Source organism: Pyrus communis, chromosome 2 (assembly GCF_963583255.1).
Source record: "Pyrus communis chromosome 2, drPyrComm1.1, whole genome shotgun sequence".
NCBI lineage: Eukaryota > Viridiplantae > Streptophyta > Magnoliopsida > Rosales > Rosaceae > Pyrus > Pyrus communis.
This window is the reverse complement of record NC_084804.1, coordinates 87,330-104,689: the sequence shown is the minus strand read 5'-3', so window position 1 is coordinate 104,689 and position 17,360 is coordinate 87,330. Positions and strand designations below refer to the sequence as shown.

At 35.9% G+C, this 17,360-nt stretch overlaps 2 protein-coding genes across 4 annotated transcripts; both read left to right on the top strand.

The window, feature by feature from the left end:
- The first annotated feature begins 4,562 nt into the window (after positions 1-4,562).
- On the top strand, positions 4,563-8,416 carry LOC137722639 (BTB/POZ domain-containing protein At5g47800-like). Its single transcript, XM_068461690.1, has 6 exons — positions 4,563-4,843; positions 5,471-5,618; positions 5,835-5,904; positions 6,254-6,652; positions 6,770-7,507; positions 7,650-8,416. Exons 2-6 carry the CDS (start codon positions 5,560-5,562, stop codon positions 8,250-8,252), a joined length of 1,869 nt encoding a protein of 622 aa, XP_068317791.1. The 5' UTR covers positions 4,563-4,843; positions 5,471-5,559; the 3' UTR covers positions 8,253-8,416.
- A 5,030-nt stretch (positions 8,417-13,446) lies between these two features.
- On the top strand, positions 13,447-17,062 carry LOC137726258 (DNA-directed RNA polymerases IV and V subunit 4-like). Of its 3 annotated transcripts, none has more exons than XM_068465157.1 (11): positions 13,447-13,604; positions 13,730-13,844; positions 13,939-13,998; positions 14,091-14,156; positions 14,283-14,369; positions 14,588-14,699; positions 14,815-14,892; positions 15,027-15,060; positions 15,134-15,202; positions 16,430-16,485; positions 16,627-17,062. In XM_068465157.1, the coding sequence occupies exons 2-11, from the start codon at positions 13,769-13,771 to the stop codon at positions 16,727-16,729; spliced, it is 741 nt and encodes a 246-aa protein (XP_068321258.1). In that variant the 5' UTR covers positions 13,447-13,604; positions 13,730-13,768; the 3' UTR covers positions 16,730-17,062. The 3 variants fall into 3 exon arrangements, with proteins under 3 accessions (XP_068321258.1, XP_068321257.1, XP_068321259.1); XM_068465156.1 differs by having other exon boundaries at positions 13,713-13,844; XM_068465158.1 differs by having other exon boundaries at positions 13,713-13,844; positions 16,430-16,530.
- The last annotated feature ends 298 nt before the right edge of the window (positions 17,063-17,360 follow it).

Sequence of the window (17,360 nt, the reverse complement as noted above, 5' to 3'; positions counted from 1 at the left end):
GTATCCTCAATCAATTGTTGCAAATTCGTTCCAGATTAAAAAAAAAAATTCATGAAAAAAACCGAACCAGACTGAAATCGAACCGAACCGAAATTTCGGTTCGGTTTCAATTTTGGCCAAAACCCAAACCGTTTCAAACCGAACCCAACCCTAGGACACACAAATACTCTCAGTCGCAGTTCAACATCCCTGGAGACTTGTGCAGTTGTCTACGACACCGCCAAGCTCATCTTTAATACATTCATGATTGCAGAACAACTCAAACAAGTAAGAAATCCTCTTCACTATCAATCAAGGATACTTACCTGATTATTCCCTTCTCATCCATTTAGATGATTCACCTTGGCCAATCAGAAGTTACCATGGGTAGGGCAAACCAAAATTCTATGACCGGCCACCTCCTATAAATACCTTATCTCTACCATTCATTGGTATGCTTTTGACTACACATACAAGCTCTTAACACTTTCTTTTATCAAAGATATTGACTTAGGCAGAAGATCCATTAGCTAAATCCAACAAACCACCCCCCCCCCCAAAAAAAAAAAAAATACGTAATATATATAATATACAATTGGACACGAGTGAGTATATATACAATCGGTGTTGTAAATTATATAAATGTTGTGATTGATGTTTTAGTTCTTTCTTTAAATTATTAAAAAATAAGTTTAACCATCAATCGTCACATCGTGTGGCAAAAAAAATATAGTTTTCCTAACATTCTTCTAATATAATATATATGCAAAATATTGCATATGTTGTGTTGGTGGAGCTATTTCATGTGTTATAATACAAAGGAAAGGACACAATTTTTTTTTTCTCTACTTGTATTATGATATGTAGAATACCTCTTAAATACTGGGCATGTGAAAATTTTCCAAGTGTTGGCAGGGCATAAACTAGAGAAATTAAGAAGGGTAAAATGTCATTTGACCCCTTGAACTATTACTCTAATTGAAATTGACCCTTGAACTATTTTTTTTGGTAAATTTACCCCTAAACTATTTGAAATCAGCCAATTGACCCCTTATCGGTAGATTCCATCTACTATTTTGTCAAATTCAAAGGAAAATTAGTTTTTCCTTTATCAATTCTTAATTGTCAACTATAACTACCAATGAACTTATGACATTTGAAAACAAAATAATGTGTAATGCTAATTTGAGATGGTCCGTTATGTAAACATTTAGTTTTTTTTTTTAATTTTTTATGTTTTCTCATTATATATGCTATATGTTTTTGAATTATTCTGTGTCCATGTGTCAAAATTTTATTGGTGGTCATAGCTGACAAGTAACAATTGATGATAAAATGACTAATTTGCTCTTGAATTTGACGAAATTAATTCCGTAATGTAACGGCAAAGAGTTAATTGACTGATTTTAAATAGTTCAAGGGATTAATTTACCTAAAAAAGAATTTAAGAGCTCAATTTCAATTAAGGTAATAGTTTTAAAAAAAAAAACTAATGAAAAGTTCATAAAAAACTTTATTTTTAATGAAAAATCCTTTTTAAAGGTATAGTGAATAGTACCAAGAAAATGTATAAATGTAATTTTTTGTTAAAAGTGAACAGTACTGGAAGTGTTTTGTTAAACCTCTCTAGTTTAAAAGATCTAACCGCAATTTACCCAATTTGGAAATTAAGATGAGGATGCATGGTTGGTCGGCTGGTGGAGACTCGGACTTGAGAGTGGGGGAGAAGAGAATACTTGTCTGTGTCTGCCCCTGGAAGCAACCGACAATGGGGAGGCATGACAATCCCATCAGTGTGACTGTGAGTGCAAGAGATGTAACAAACGGTAGAGGACGAGACACGTGGCTGACATGCAGAATAAGAGGAGCCAACTAAGTATCTTTTACAATTGCTAGCCTAGCTAGCCTAGATTAGAAGAAGAAGAAGAAGAAGAAGAATATACCTTTACCTTAGTGGGGGAAAGCATCATGGTTGAAGAGGAAATAGGAAACTGGGAATCAATTAATTAATTAACGGGATCTTGCTTTATTTTCTTTCATTTCAATTTCAACGGAGAAATGAATATGTTTAACCAAAAAAAAGAAAAAAAAGAACCGGAGGAATGAATATATATAATATATAGTACTTAAGTTAGGCAGAGGCGACTTAATCAAGAATTTGGATCCATTCTAGATCTTAATGTTTGGAACTTAAAGATTAAGTAATTTGGACCATACAAATTGAATCTGATGATTTCCAAACTCATTATGCTGACTCATCCCACACAAACCAACAACTTCGATTTCTTTTCTACACAGATGAGTGGCTTGAATTGCTTGATCTTTAGATTCCGAACACTAAGGTCCGGAGGGGATCAATTCCCTTAAGCAGTAAGAGAAATCAGCAAGATGTGATGATCTGGTCCCACGCGATGGGCATGATGTTTCAGGAGGAGCACTCTTTTGAGCTTTTCTTGACTTTGTTTCTTTAAGGCCTTCTCACTTCCCACTTGCAATCTTCTTGAATATATCGCATGCTTTTTTGTAATTATTTAGTTCAATTCTAATTTGAATAATTCAATCACAGTTAGAGCACTAATTCCATAGACTTTGGCCTGCGCGCGCTCCATCGCCAGAAGAGACCGGTTGATCCCGCTTTTTCTATCATTATTTATAATTCAAGCACTTTATCATATATCACATATAATGCATATATATCACATAATGCATGTCTTATGAATAATGCGCTTTTCATACATTACCCTGTTGACTAATCCCAACCAATCCCAGACACACTGCAGACACTCTCTCTCTCTCCCGTTGGTGTCTCACAGTCACAGCAGTCACAGCAGTACTTGTTCTAGTTAGTAAGCTTAGCTAGCTAACAGAAACCCCTAATTATCAGTCGTCCCTCAGACACTTCCTTCCCCCGCCCCCCCCGCCCCCCCCCCCCCCCCCGGCGGCCCCCCCCTCTCTCTCTCTCTCTCTCTTTCTCTCTCGGGATTATATGCATGACATGTATATTACCCTATTCTCTATATTTCACGTTGCTGCATCTCGTTGGCTAGTACTTAGAGTGGCTTCCCATCAGAAGTTATTCGATACTGGATTTTCTAATTTGGTTGCTCAGCTATACAGTCGCTCTCTCCAATCCGGTCCACTCGATCACCTGGAGCTATTTGAAGGTAATTAAATTACTTTGCATCTTTTCCGATCGACTGTATAAATTAGCTGCTGTTGCTGCCTTGGAATTCAACAACGTTCCTTCAGCTCAATTGTTTACTTGCGGTACGTACCTTCTTTTGATCATTATATTTCTTAATTACTGTTCATTGGGAATAATATTGGCCTCTATATATATCAGTTGCTAAGTCGTCCTAGTCCCAGTTACTACCCAATATTGTTAATGATATATATGCTATTTAGTATAAATAGAGGGAAATTGGAGTGTGATTATTTGACTTGCATAAAACTTAATCATCTAGCTTGCAAGTTGACTCTATCCTGATATAATTAACTTCAAAAGTTTATGCGTATATGTATATGTATTATATATACATATATAGGTAAATAACTTGGTTGTCTTTCCATTCTGTTATTCAGCAATGAAAGAAAGATTTTGCCCTACTTTGCTAAAGGATAACTATGTAATGTCCAAAGGAGACTGTAAGACAGGAGAGCTTTAACAATTATTTACAAGTCAGCCAAAAAGTTGCCAAATTTTTTTTGAATTCGAATTGAATATATGGACAAATAGAAATGAACAAAACCATCTTACATATATGGAGCTCGTGGAGGGGCTCTTTATCAATGTCAAAAGTGAGTGCGTCCCTAAATAGCTAAATGGTCTCCACCCTCCAGTATGTATATATTCGTATGTATAAATATACACACATACAACTTGAGAGGCCATGCGCACTCATATATTATAGTTTATATGTATCGACGTCAAAAGGTTATATGAGCAGAGAGTACATTGTTTATGGTGTTCTAGCTAAGTTGTTCTAGCTAATCTACCTTTAATTAACAAACGTTTCTTCCGATCGATGCTTCTCTTTTCTGCTATATATATGAACTAATATTGAATCTTTTTATATAAAAATGTTTGTATTATTCCTTCTGGCCTGCTAATTGGAAGAAAAATATAGGAGTACTGCGTGTTGTGCTGCATTAGCAGTATATATATGGTTCCTCTTTCAAGGATAGATATTCAGACCAAAAGTAGTTTTAACAGTATCAGCTAGCTAGCTAGGTCATGCGATGCGAGTCATGAGTCTGGGGCTTGGGTTGGGTTGGATCAGATATCAAACTGTCAGAAATTGGCACACACAAGGCTATATACAAGTGAAACAACTTAATATATATCCTGCTTGCTCGCTGTACTGCATATAGCTGATTATTCATATACGTCTTGTCAGTAATCTGTCGTCAGTGTCTAGTCCATGTGGCCGTGTCTCACTTCTTATAATTAAATGACTTTAAACCACAATTATTAATCCAACTCGTCCACTAATACAAATACATCCATGGACGGTGTAACTTCCAAATTAAACAAGTTTATACATACAAAATATTTAAAAAATGATTTGCATGGCATCCTTAGTTCTTGTGGCAACACAGGAAAGTTGAATTAGAGTAGTTTGAAAGTTCACATATGCACTACTAATCGAGTCTGACTATTCTTAGAGTAAAAATCAATTCCACGTGTTAGTATTTATTATTAATGCAGTTCAGGAAAAACTACCTTAACTAATTATTTGGGGTGTGTATATATATTTGTATCTTATGTACGTATAAATTGGAGGAGTTGCAGGTTGATTAACAATGTATGCTGATGTTCGTGGATCCTTGACACCTTGTTGGCTGGACGAAAGATGATTATCAGGTAATTAAGGGCCATAAACTCTACTACTTCACAACTTAATTCATATTCTTAAATTTCTGTAATTAAGGGCCATAAATTCTACTACTTCACAACTTAATTCATATTCTTAATTCATATATATATATATATATATATATATATAGCTAGAGATGGAATTTCCATGATAATATCTTAATTTGTGGATTTTGACGATTCAAACTTGCATCCTCGTTCAGCTTCTGAGACAATCAAAACCAGCCTCCTACTTTCATAATTTGCAACCATCTACATGCTAATTATTACTAATTAGTTAATGTTTCAGCTTCATTAACAAGATATTTATGTTATTTTTGGTATAAAATTTGTGTATATAATGGAGATATAATTCGATCAGACAAATAGCTTTGGTCTGTCTGGTGAATTTCTAGCTAGCTAGTCAATTAAAATCTCCCTGCCATATAGCCTTTGCGATTTACAGTTTGGTTCCCTTAATTTGGAAAATTATATCACGCCTGAATAGATACTTTTCCCAAAATGCATTACCCATATATATTTCTTCTTTTCACATATCTACAGCATTCTCTTAGGCTTATAGGTAGTGAAGCGAATGATTTAGTTTAGTTCTGAAATTGAACTAATCTCTTTCAGAAATCATCCAAAAGGGTGTATTGCTGCACAAGTATTTTAAAGGGAGAACCTGTTATCATCTCTTGTAAAAGCAAAGTACTAATCTGAAAATGAAGTTTATGAAAATTGGAACCAAGCCGGACACCTTCTACGCTGAAGAAGCTACCAGGTACTAGCTATGACTTGTTCCCCACCTTTGTTCCATAGATCAGATTGAATGGTCATGCATAGAATCAATTTCCTCACGCGTACGTCCTCACAGCTCACGTTCATAATGAAATTGTTACTTTGTGCACTTCGGTTTTAATTAAACTAATTTGTTGATTTGTAAGCTGTCCTCACAACAATTTTATTTCGGCTGATTTTGCATTCACTGTGTGTGCAGGACCGTGATTTCGGATGCACCCAGCGACTTTGTCATACAAATTAACAACATCAATTATCTTCTCCATACGGTATGAACTCATCATTTACAAGGAATAATGTTTTGTGGAAATGCACCAATTTCATTTTCTCGTGCAGTCACGGATGTGCAATTTTTCTGCTGATCAGTACTTCCTCCGCATTCCTGTTTAGAAATTTTCAGTGTTTTTAAAGCAAAAAAAAAAAAAGTTCTTCAGTGCGTGATAGTAGTACTGGAGAAATGAAGGAAAGGAAAAACATTGAATAAGAATGAACATTTCACTATTTCTCCCAATTTTGTAAAATCATACAGCAAACTAATACAGCTAGCACTTCTTCTGCATGTACACATTGATGTGCTTGCTCTTGGTCAAGGGATAATTGTGCTTTTGTTTGCTGCAGTTTCCACTTCTTCCAAAATGTGGCCTCTTACAACGGCTTTGCTCTCACTCTGGTGATTCGGAAAAGGTCAGCATAGAGCTTCACGATATTCCAGGAGGTGAAGATGCGTTCGAAATGTGTGCTAAGTTCTGTTACGGAATTACGATTAATCTCAGCGCCTATAACTTTGTACCTGCATTTTGTGCTGCTAAGTTCCTCCGAATGACTGAGTCAGTAGAGAAGGGAAATTTTGTTCCGAAACTTGAGGCTTTCTTCAATTCATGCATTCTTGAAGGTTGGAAAGACTCTATTACTGCACTACAAACTACAGTGAAGTTTCCTGAGTGGTCTGAGAATCTTGGGATCATCAGAAAGTGCATTGATTCAATTGTTGAGAAAATCCATACTCCTCCAGCAAAGGTCGCATAATGCTCACCTAAAAAGTTTATTATTCTTCTTCTGTCAGCAATCGGTTTATTTTATTCTTCCTTATTGATTTGCTCAAACTAAGAAAGGTTAGTCAATCTTAATTTGCAGGTTTCATGGTCCTACACTTATACCAGGCCTGGCTACACCAAAAAGCAACATCATTCTGTCCCAAAGGATTGGTGGACTGAGGATATATCAGACCTTGATGTAGACCCGTTTCGATGTATAATTACTGCTGTTAGATCCACGTATATGCTGCCACCGCAGCTCATTGGGGAAGCTTTGCACGTCTATGCTTGTTGTTGGCTGCCAGACACCACAAGAACACCTCCACAAACAGGTGAGGAATTTATGGAAAAGAATCGAAGAATTGTTGATAGCATTGTGAGCATGATTCCCGAAGACAAGGGAGCAGTTTATGTTGGTTTCTTGCTAAGGCTTATTGTCATTGCCAATTACTTGGGAGTGTCCCCAGTGACAAAGACAGAATTGTTAAGGAGGTCCGGTCTACAACTCGAAGAGGCAACGGTGGATGACCTGATTTTTCCTTCACACTCTCCCGCTGACCCAGAATTTTACGATATTGACTTGGTTTTGGCAGTGTTAGAAAGTTTCTTAGTGCTATCGAGAAGACAATCCCCTGCAGCTGCTTCTGAATTGAACAGAAGCGCTCAGGTTTTAGGAACAATGAGAAAGGTTGGGAAACTCATTGATTCGTACCTTCAAGTCGTTGCCAAGGATGTCAACATGCCAGTTTCAAAAGTGGTATCACTGGCTGAAGCTTTGCCAGATATTGCAAGGGAAGACCATGACGGCATCTACAAGGCTATTAACATTTATCTGAAGGTATGTAAGTAGGCCGGACCATGGCCACGACAAAGGCAAATATAAGAAGTGAATGTCATAGCCATTTAGAAACCATAAGTATAGTTAATTACTAAATGCTGGTTGACTAATTCATTGATGAAACATATGTGTTAATAAGCAGGAGCATGGGGATCTGAGCAAGGCAGACAAGAAGCGCCTGTGCCGCATTTTAGACTGCCAGAAGTTGTCGCCTGAGATACGTGCTCATGCTGTGAAAAATGAGCGGCTACCATTGAGGATTGTTGTGCAAGTCCTCTTCTTTGAACAGGAGAGAGACAGAGATTCCAACTCCAAGACAGCAGCAGCAACTCCTGATCGTCGTAAACATAAACCACTGCCAGTTAAACCCTCCCAGTCCCAGGAGCCGGGGAAACAAACAGTGCCAGCTAGCAGAGAATCAAATAGTCATAGTCATGATGAGGTAAAATTTGGAGCAGCAAGTGTTCATAATAAATTCAGTAGTAGTACCACTGGAAAGAGAGATTATGCGCTGCTGCTAATGCAAAACAAAAGATCAGACGGAATGTTAGCAGTGGAAAACGAAAGAAAGGGTGTCAGATCAGAAACGCAACAAGTAGATCATCAAGGACATGATACCAAAAGGGAAATCCTAAGAGAAGGAGCATCTGGATCTGCAGGAGCAGGGAGCAAGTTGGACGCTAAGAAGATGATCCAAAGGGGAAGTAGGCCGGACAATGGCCGCGACAAAGGCAAAGATAGGTAGCAAAAACGTACACGAACATCTATCATCCTCGTTCCCATTGCACTTCTAACTTCTTGTAATTAAGTTTTTCTTTTTGTTTATTCCTTATTCCTCTGGAATTGGAGAAAATGTTTCAGTTCTGAACAATGTTATCTTATGATGAGTACTCTCCACCATTTGTGTCATACTCTAAACTTAAAGGTGGGAACTTCTTGCAAACAACTTTAAAACCATGCAACTCTTCTATTTCGTAATACGGTCTACCAGTATTCATCAACACTTGTAAGTGAGAGGTTTAAGGTTTGATTCTCGAGAATGATGGGTTCAAACTAAATTCTTATAGCTAGCCTATTGTGGAATTTAACCAACTTCATTCGCCTCTTACCATAGATAATATCGAATGATTTTAATTTTCATTCTTTTTTTTTTTTTTTTTATGTTTTTTTGTCAGTATACATGCCTTTATTTCAATTGAAATGTTCGTGTCAACGCCATCTGGATTATAAGAAATTTTTTATTGTGCTAAAAACATAGTCCGGTACATTGATAGGGATTTTACCACACACGCAAACAGGTTAAAAACTCCTATATTACTTGCAAGAATGACAAGGTTGTTGTAATATAAACGGTTCTCGTAAGGTCGTTTTCCACATGAATTATTAAATAATTCGAAACAAACCAAATTCCAATTAATTATTGTAAAGCAGAAAGTTGAGATGATTGATTTATAACCTACTTAAATTAAAACGAATTTAATTAATAAAAATAAACTAATCTGCAATATTAAAGATGAAGGGGAAAGAAAACTGCTCTGGAAAAAATCAAATTAAGAAAGCACTAGGGTTCCACCATCACCTAGCAATCTTATGTATTTTTACCAATTACTTATGATCTACACATGCCACTTTGAATGTTAGGTTTTCCTAATTTATATTCTACTTTGAACCTCCAACATAGAACGTATATCTAACATGCAACCCGTCCAGACGTTCGGATCAAATCTGAACATGAGAGACTCATTATGTTTTATGAAAACCCCTTGAAAAATCATGCAACCCTTAAGACGTGGTGTTCATTTTAAGTGAAATTACAATTATTAATCACAAGAAACCATCGCCAATTTCAGGGAACCTTCCGACCAAAATTACATCAAATTACTTTTCTAAAGATCCTAATAGTGATCAAGCATTAAAACAATTAGATAGTTTTGATCACGGTGTTTAATAATTCAAAGTGTACATGTAATCAATCATAAGCAATTAAATAAAAATTACATATTCATGCTAAGGCTCAAGGCTTCACCCTAGCAAAAGGAATTAGTTACGCATATTCATAATTGAAATCATAGAAAATATTACTAGGAATAAAAGGAATGAAAACACCTTAAAGTAGAAAATCTCCAAGAACGCTAGCAATTACTCTCTGTCTTCAAAGTTGCATAAAAGAAAGTGTAGCAAAGACTAGAACCGGCCAAACCTTTTTAATATCCCCCTAAAGCCAGCGCACAAACCCTAACAACAAAGTATTTTATTCCCACTAAGAAACTAAATAATAATAAAATAAAATAGAAAATAAAGTCGTAATTAAACTAGGAGAATCTACCAAGTATTTGTCCAGCCACGTTTTAGCCTCAGACATCCTCTAAATCTGGCTCATAATAGCTTGTTTTGAAGATTAGGATGTTCTGAACAAATCTTCAGAAGGCCACGAACCCATTTGAGGTCATTTTGGGCTCCAAAAACGTCATTCAAGCCCAAAATATTATTATTCTAGCACTGCGCATTGCTTATTTATTTTATTGCCAGAAAATCATCGTTTGGTAGAAAAATTTGATATTTTGATACGATCAAGCTAAGTGACTCATGATCATCCTCCAACTGAAATTACTCCAAAATTCATCCATTTGGCCATGTTTTGCTCCAGAAGAAGTCAAAAGTCTTATATTGGAAATACAATTCAAAGTATCAAAATTCTTCCAAAATATTAACCAAAATATACTAAGAATAGGGTAAAATATATAATATGAAATTGACTCATCATACATCAAGTGTCATAACAGAACTAGTTGATTTTTTTTAAGTTTTCAACTAATTATATCATTATACTTGTTGTAGTGAGCCATCTGCCGAAAAAAAAATCTCTTCAAAATTACAAGAGGGGCCTAAAATAAAATAAATAGGAGTGAAATGACAGTTGTCTCATTTGAAGAGGGGTAGGTTCAGTATAGTAACCATACCCAAACTCTCGTACCAATTATTGTAACAAACTTTCGGTTTGACAAAATCTATTACCATTACCATACCAGACTTTTGATATACAGAAGTTCAGTATTGCTAAATAGTTCGGTTGGCATTGTATGACAATGGTAATTGTCATTTTGTTTTGGGACAAAATTTATTTTTGTTTTTTTAACCCAATTCAAGGGCGAAACTTTTTTTTTTTTTGGTACCTTTATCTCATACATTGTAGCCTAAATTCATCTATTATTCATCATTCATAATTCACACACACAATAATTCAAATGATGCATCAAGATTCATGATGAAAATTAAGCTTACAATCCAAATAGAAGTTACAAACCAAAACAAAAGGAAGTTAACAATCCAAATAGAAGTTAAAGTTTCAAACCAAATGAAAATTGGAACTAAACTTCAAAAAGTAAAATTCATTGATAAATTCTTCAAGTTTGAGATGTCGAAGCTTTTGAAGGAGGCATTGAACACGTAGAAGAATGAGCTTGTGTCAAGCCTATATTACAAACAAAGAAAACATATTAGCAGCAAGAAGAAATAAAGTTGAAAACCATTTAATAACAAATTTACTAAAAAAATTTAAAGCATATCTTACTTGTTTCCACTTCTTTCATTTCCTTGTAAAATTGAAGCATATCTTCCATTGGTTCTTTGTAGAAGTTTACTTCATCCGCCCTAAGTCAATCACTAGTACACACTAGTGCCTCTATCATTTTAGGAGTCAATGATGCCCTAAAAGGCTAAAAGAGTCCACAACCCTCCTCCCTAGGCTAAATGCATTTTCACTAACAACGGTAGAAGTGGGGATTGCAAAGATATCCTTGACTATTTGTGAAAGAATTAGGAACTTTTTTGTGTTTGATTTCCACAAACTCAAGAGATCAAAGTCACCAACAACAATGCTAATATAAGTAGGGTTTTATTTTCAAATGATTGGAATGCTATATATATATATATAATTTATATATTATATTATATTTTCGATACGGGACAGTAATATCGTAGTAATGGTATCCATTGCCAATACCGTACCATTAACATTGGTAAAAAATCGGTATGGCATGGTTGGCAATTCGATTGGCACATCAATCGATACGCTACTTACGTCTGGCTTTTGCTAAAGACACAATGCAGGGTGAAAACCAGGTAATAAGGCTATCTCCAACCGACCCAGCCAAATGGTCATAGGCTAAAAATAGCTCGAAATGACACGAAAACGATCTCCAACCGAGGGCTAAGCCAAAGGGCTTGTAGGCCCCATCGAGCCAAAAATGTGAAATCAGGCCAGTGAGCTGGCCTCATCCAGCCAGCCAACCTTTGTCCCACCCTAACATTTGAATTCCAATGGTAACCTAGCGTCAACATGACGCCAGGTAGCAACGGTTTGCTGACACTAGGACCGTTGCATTTGAATTTTTTTTTTTTTCGAACGAATTTAAAAAAAAAATTCTAATTTTTTTTCCTATAAATACCTAAGTCATTCATGCACCATTTTCCACATAATTTTCACCATTCCATACCATTTTACCTCATTTTATTTTAATTCTTCACATTCTGTTCTCTTATCTATTCCAATAGTCTTTCCTTCAATTTTTTTTCAATAATTTTCAAATGGCCACATCTGCAATGAAAGGAAGGGCTTGGACCCAAAAAGAAGATGAAATTCTTTGCAAGGCTTATAGATGGGTCTCGGAAGATAGTGTCAAGAGGAGTTTTCAAACAAGTGAAGGTGTTTGGACTCGTACGTCCAAAAAGTAGTATGAATTCTACGAAGGCACCACTCCACCAAATCCTTGAAACCACGAGAGTTATTCTTCAAGATGGAAAAAACATTTTTATCTAAGTTTGAATAAATGGCATCAAGCAGTGGTAAAAGCCCGAAGCAAACATGAAAACGGAGCCAATTATTACGACGAAGTAAGTGTTTTCATAATTTATTTTAAATATTTAATTATATTACATTTAATTTCATAAATTAATTTCCTTTAATTTTTGTAATTATATTTTTTAGGTACACCAAGTGGAAGAATTGTATATGGAGGACAACTCGAAACCTTTTAATCATCACGGTTGTTGAGAAATTTGTAAAGGGTGGGTGTTATTTCAAGATCCACCTCAAAAAATATTTGGTCCTACGTCGGTGTTTGGAAATGTTTCCTCAAATGCAGTTGGGGATGAAGAAGGATCTCCTATCATTCAAGAAACAAGGGTAGAAAATCCTTCTCTAGGTGAATCTTCCATACCTAGGGATATGGGACGAAACAAGGCCCGAAAATTGAAGGAAAATGGCAAGGCAATGGATGATTTAGCCTTTCAATAGGATATCGTGGTCTCATTGTGATTAATGGTGGAGCAAAATGCCCTTGTCGCTGAAGAAAGGAATTGTAGGCCCGAAGAACGAGCAAAACAAATACAATAAGACATGGATGATAAGAACATGTAAATGAACAATTCAGATTACACTCCAATGAATAAAACATATTTTGATAGGAAAAACAGGGAAATTATGGCCCGATGAGAGTAATTTACATCCGACTATACTCCTACAATGACGGATGAAGATGATGATTATGGTCTTTAAATTGAAATTGTTGTATTCCTTAATATTTAAGTTGTAGTTTTTAAATTTAATTTGTTGTAGTCTTTAAATTGAAGTTGTAGTTTTAAGTTTAAGTTGTAGTTTTTAAATTTAATATGATAGTTTAATTTAAGTAACCATATTAATTCAATTAAAATAATAAATTATGTTTGGCTTATGACCTTTTGGCCCTTCAGTTGAAGATAATTTTTTTATTAAATGGCTATATTTGATGGATAATCTTTTGACCCTTTCAATTAGAAATTGTATAAAATATAACATGACATTATTTATTAAAATATTAATTTTTTATAAGACTACAGGGCTAAAAGAGCCTTTGCCCTTCTTCTGTTGGAAATGGCCCAAACATATAGCCAGCGAAGAAGACAAATCAGTCAACAATTCAAACCCCCGGATTAAAGAGTTTTAGCACTTCTGAAACCACTTCCGGGTCTTCCCCTTCCCGCCGGTGACTTCCTCCTCTCGCTCCTCCCTTCCTCCCTCCCTCCCTGGTGGTACACTTCCAGGGATTCTGTTTGAAATGTGGGTTTTCCTTTTTGGTTGGATTGGATTAGGGTTCTTTCTCTCTCTCTCTCTCTTGCTCTTCATTTAATTTTTAATTTTTAACCCTGTGAGGTTTTAATTTAACAGAGTGAATACTACTGTAGTGTGAAAAGGGTGTTAATTTGCAACATCCAGTGGTGGAGATGTCGGAGAAAGGAGGAAAGGGGTTTTCTTTGCCTAAACCTTCGCTGAAATCTACCCCTCCCAGCTCAAAAGATGGTCTGCTTTTTCTTGACTTTGTTGACATTTTTGTATTTGGGTGTTTTTTGTTTGTAAAAGAAATGAGGTAATCGCACCCCATCTGTTTGTGTAGGTAAGGATGATAGCTCGACAAAGTCCAAGAAGGGAAGACGAGTTCAGTTCGATTCTGAAGGTACAGTTTCTCTAATCTCTATTTTTTCCTATTTAACTTAGTCTCATATTACAGTCACTGGTTCTTGTGTGTCGTGACTCATGCATGTATAGGTTCCCGGGAACCCAAATCAAACTTTTCGTCAAAATTTTATCGCCCAGCTGCTGCTTCAGGGAAAGGTTTAATATTATTTGAAATTCCGAATTATTCTGAATTTCCAGTTTCATCACTTGTATATCTGAAGTCAATGATCTGAATTTCATTTTATTTCTCTCTTTCCTTTGCAAACTGTGATTTTTTTTAAGCTGATTGGGGCAAGGGGGGAAAAGGAGACACGGTCGCAAATGCTAAAAAGAAAGAACCACAGCCACTGGAGCTCAAAATTGAGCAGGGTGAGCACTTTTATTGGCCATATGAGCATTTTTCTGTTATAAACATGCGATGTTTACTTCCTAAAAATATACAGTGACTACTTTAGCATCTCAGCACTAAGTGTCATGTGTTTGATATTTTGTATATCAAATACTTAAGCTAAGAGTGAAGCTCAGAAATTTAAAATAATCTTTTTAGTTAAGCACTGTAATATTGTCAGTTTTGTTGTTTCATGCAGAACTTCCGAAGAGTGTCAAATGTATGATGGATTGTGAGGCTGCCGATATATTACAAGGCATCCAGGAGCAGATGGTCATGTTGTCTAAAGATCCTACTATTAAAATCCCTATGTAAGAATCAAGTTCTATCATCTGAAAGAAAGAATGGTGATTGAGAAAATGGTTTATTATAGCAGTTGATGTTAATTTTCTGTATATGAAGTGTCCTAAATGGTTTTGTTTTCAGATCATTCGACAAAGGACTGCAGTATGCCAACAGCACCAGCCGTTATACACATCCCCAATCTGGGAGACACGTTCTTGAGTATCCTTGATGTGCTCCACTTGGGTGGGTGTGTGTGTATGCATGTTTGAGTATGCTTGATTTGTTCCTTGGTGTTTATATGTGTGCGTATATAAATGCTTTCTCTGTGTTTGAACCCTTAACTTGAATATCAGGACTCTAAAAAAATATGGTGTCAAAGATGGAGAGGTTACAATCTCAATCTTCGGTATTAGTTCTTAAAATTTAAGGACTGGTCTCTGATTTTAATTTTTTGCCACAGATATGTGTGATTGCCAATGTTTGTCCAGAAACCACTGATGAAGTTTTTGCTTTAGTACCATCCTTGAAGGTATGATATTGTTCATAATTAAACCTATGCATTTTTCTGTTTTGGGCGAAATTGAAGGATCTAGTTAGAAATTGTAGTTTAAACATACAAGATTTTCTTTTCTATTTCAATTTTAGTTCCAGTCGGGGATAACTCAATTCTGTTTTGGATTTTGTCAGAGGAATATGTGGTATTCACTCCTTGGATTAATTACTATTCTAAAATTGATAATCTCCAATCTATTTGCATGTTACTCACTTTGAATGGAGAAAGTCATGAATCGGGGAAGGGAAAGAATGGATGGGTATGGGGTCAACTGGCCCCTCCTAATCGATCTGATTCTGATTTTTCAGGCATTGGATTATAGATTGTTTGGTGGGACCCATTCTCTTTTTTATTCCATGTGTGTTACTAACACACGGGAATTTTGGAATTGGAATAGTTCCAAAACCCATGTTTTAGTAAACACCGGGATCAAGATTGGGAATAATTCCATACCCATTCCATGCAAGTAAACATGCCATTGTGGAAAGAGAATATTGGAGCATTGATCCTTGGACTTTTTCCCAATTGGAGTTTTGGTCCCTAAACTAAAATCTGTGAGTATTGGCCCTTGAACTCCTCACACTATGGAGCGATGGTCCTTTTGGGGAACTCTGTTTGAACTTCCATCCAACATAAAAGGTTTAAAGGGGGAAATAAAGGATGGAAGTTCTAACGGGATTACCCAAAAGGACCATTGCTCCACATTGTGATAAGTTCATGGATCAACACTCACGGATTTTTAATTCGTGAACCAAAGCTGCCATTTGACTAAATTTGGGGACCAATGCTCCAATTTCTCTTACGCGAATGATATTATTTTCTGATCCATGAGGGCTGGGACTCTTAAATCCCCTTTTGCTGATCTCTTTGATTTTTTCATTTCCACAAATGTGAGTTTCTTTCTGGCTGCATTTTATAGTGTTGGAACTATTAGGTTCCCAATGGAACTGCTAAGGGACTCTTAAATCCCCTTTTGCTGATCTCTTTGATTTTTTTCATTTCCACGAATGTGAGTTTCTTTCTGGCTTCATATTGACTTCTTGGTTTTCTGCCTACCAGACTGTTTATCTGTATTTGTGTTTCAAGAATGCTTTCCCGAAGCTATTTGGGGTTGCCAACTTTGCCTTGACTAATTCTATACTATCTTTGCTTTCCAAATCACTTCAAGCTGCTAGTTTATATACATATATGTTTTCCTTCCAGGCTAAGAGAAGCACGCTCAGCCAACCACTAAAAGATGTTTTAAGTGAGCTGACGAGGTTTAAAAGGGCAACATAAGAACACTCTTTACCTAAGAATCCCTAGTAAGATATATTAATTTTTCATCTTAAGCTTAAATAGCCATGTCTTCCTGCCTTGTATGCGGAATGATTAGTTGGGTTTTATGTAAACTGGTACAGATTGCTAGATGCAAATGGCATTAATATGGAGGGATTTTGCTTTGTGGACTTTTCATGGCAGCACACCAGGACCTACAATCATCCTTGTTGTCGTACTTGTTAATGGTCGTTGGATTTTGTATATGACATGGAATTTGAGATGCTGCGGAAATCCCTTTCATAGCCTCTACTTCGATTCGGTTCTCAGCAGTAGTTTTCTTCTATTTTGTGCTTGATGAATATGAAGTTCACTGGATAATTGACTGAGTTTTATATGAATACAAGTGAAAGAGATAGTTCGCCTGATTTCCTGATGGAATGAAGAAAATAAAAGAAAAGGAAAAAACAAAAAAGAAAGGAAGAAGCAATTGGTGCATCGTTGTTAAATTTATTCATTTTATGCGCAAGGGGGATGGTTTTTGTGACTGTTTTCTTATGGAAGAAGAAAGTTAAAGAAGAAAATGATAACGTTTTATAAATTAAAGAGGGGGTTTCCTTTGGTGCATCTCGCAATGGAAAGTATGATGAAAGTTACTCGAAACAGCTTGGATGGGGTTTCCTTGAGCTTGTAATACAGGAAAATGATTTTTACACTTTTTTAAGGTACGCATGCATTATTTTCCTTTTTTAATTTTTAACCATTCGATTGAATAAATTAAACGAAGTTAACGGCCATAATTAAACAGGGGAGTATAAGAGGCTAAAAATGGTATATTCATCATTTGTCAAGACTCAAAACTGATTGGCCTGCTTCT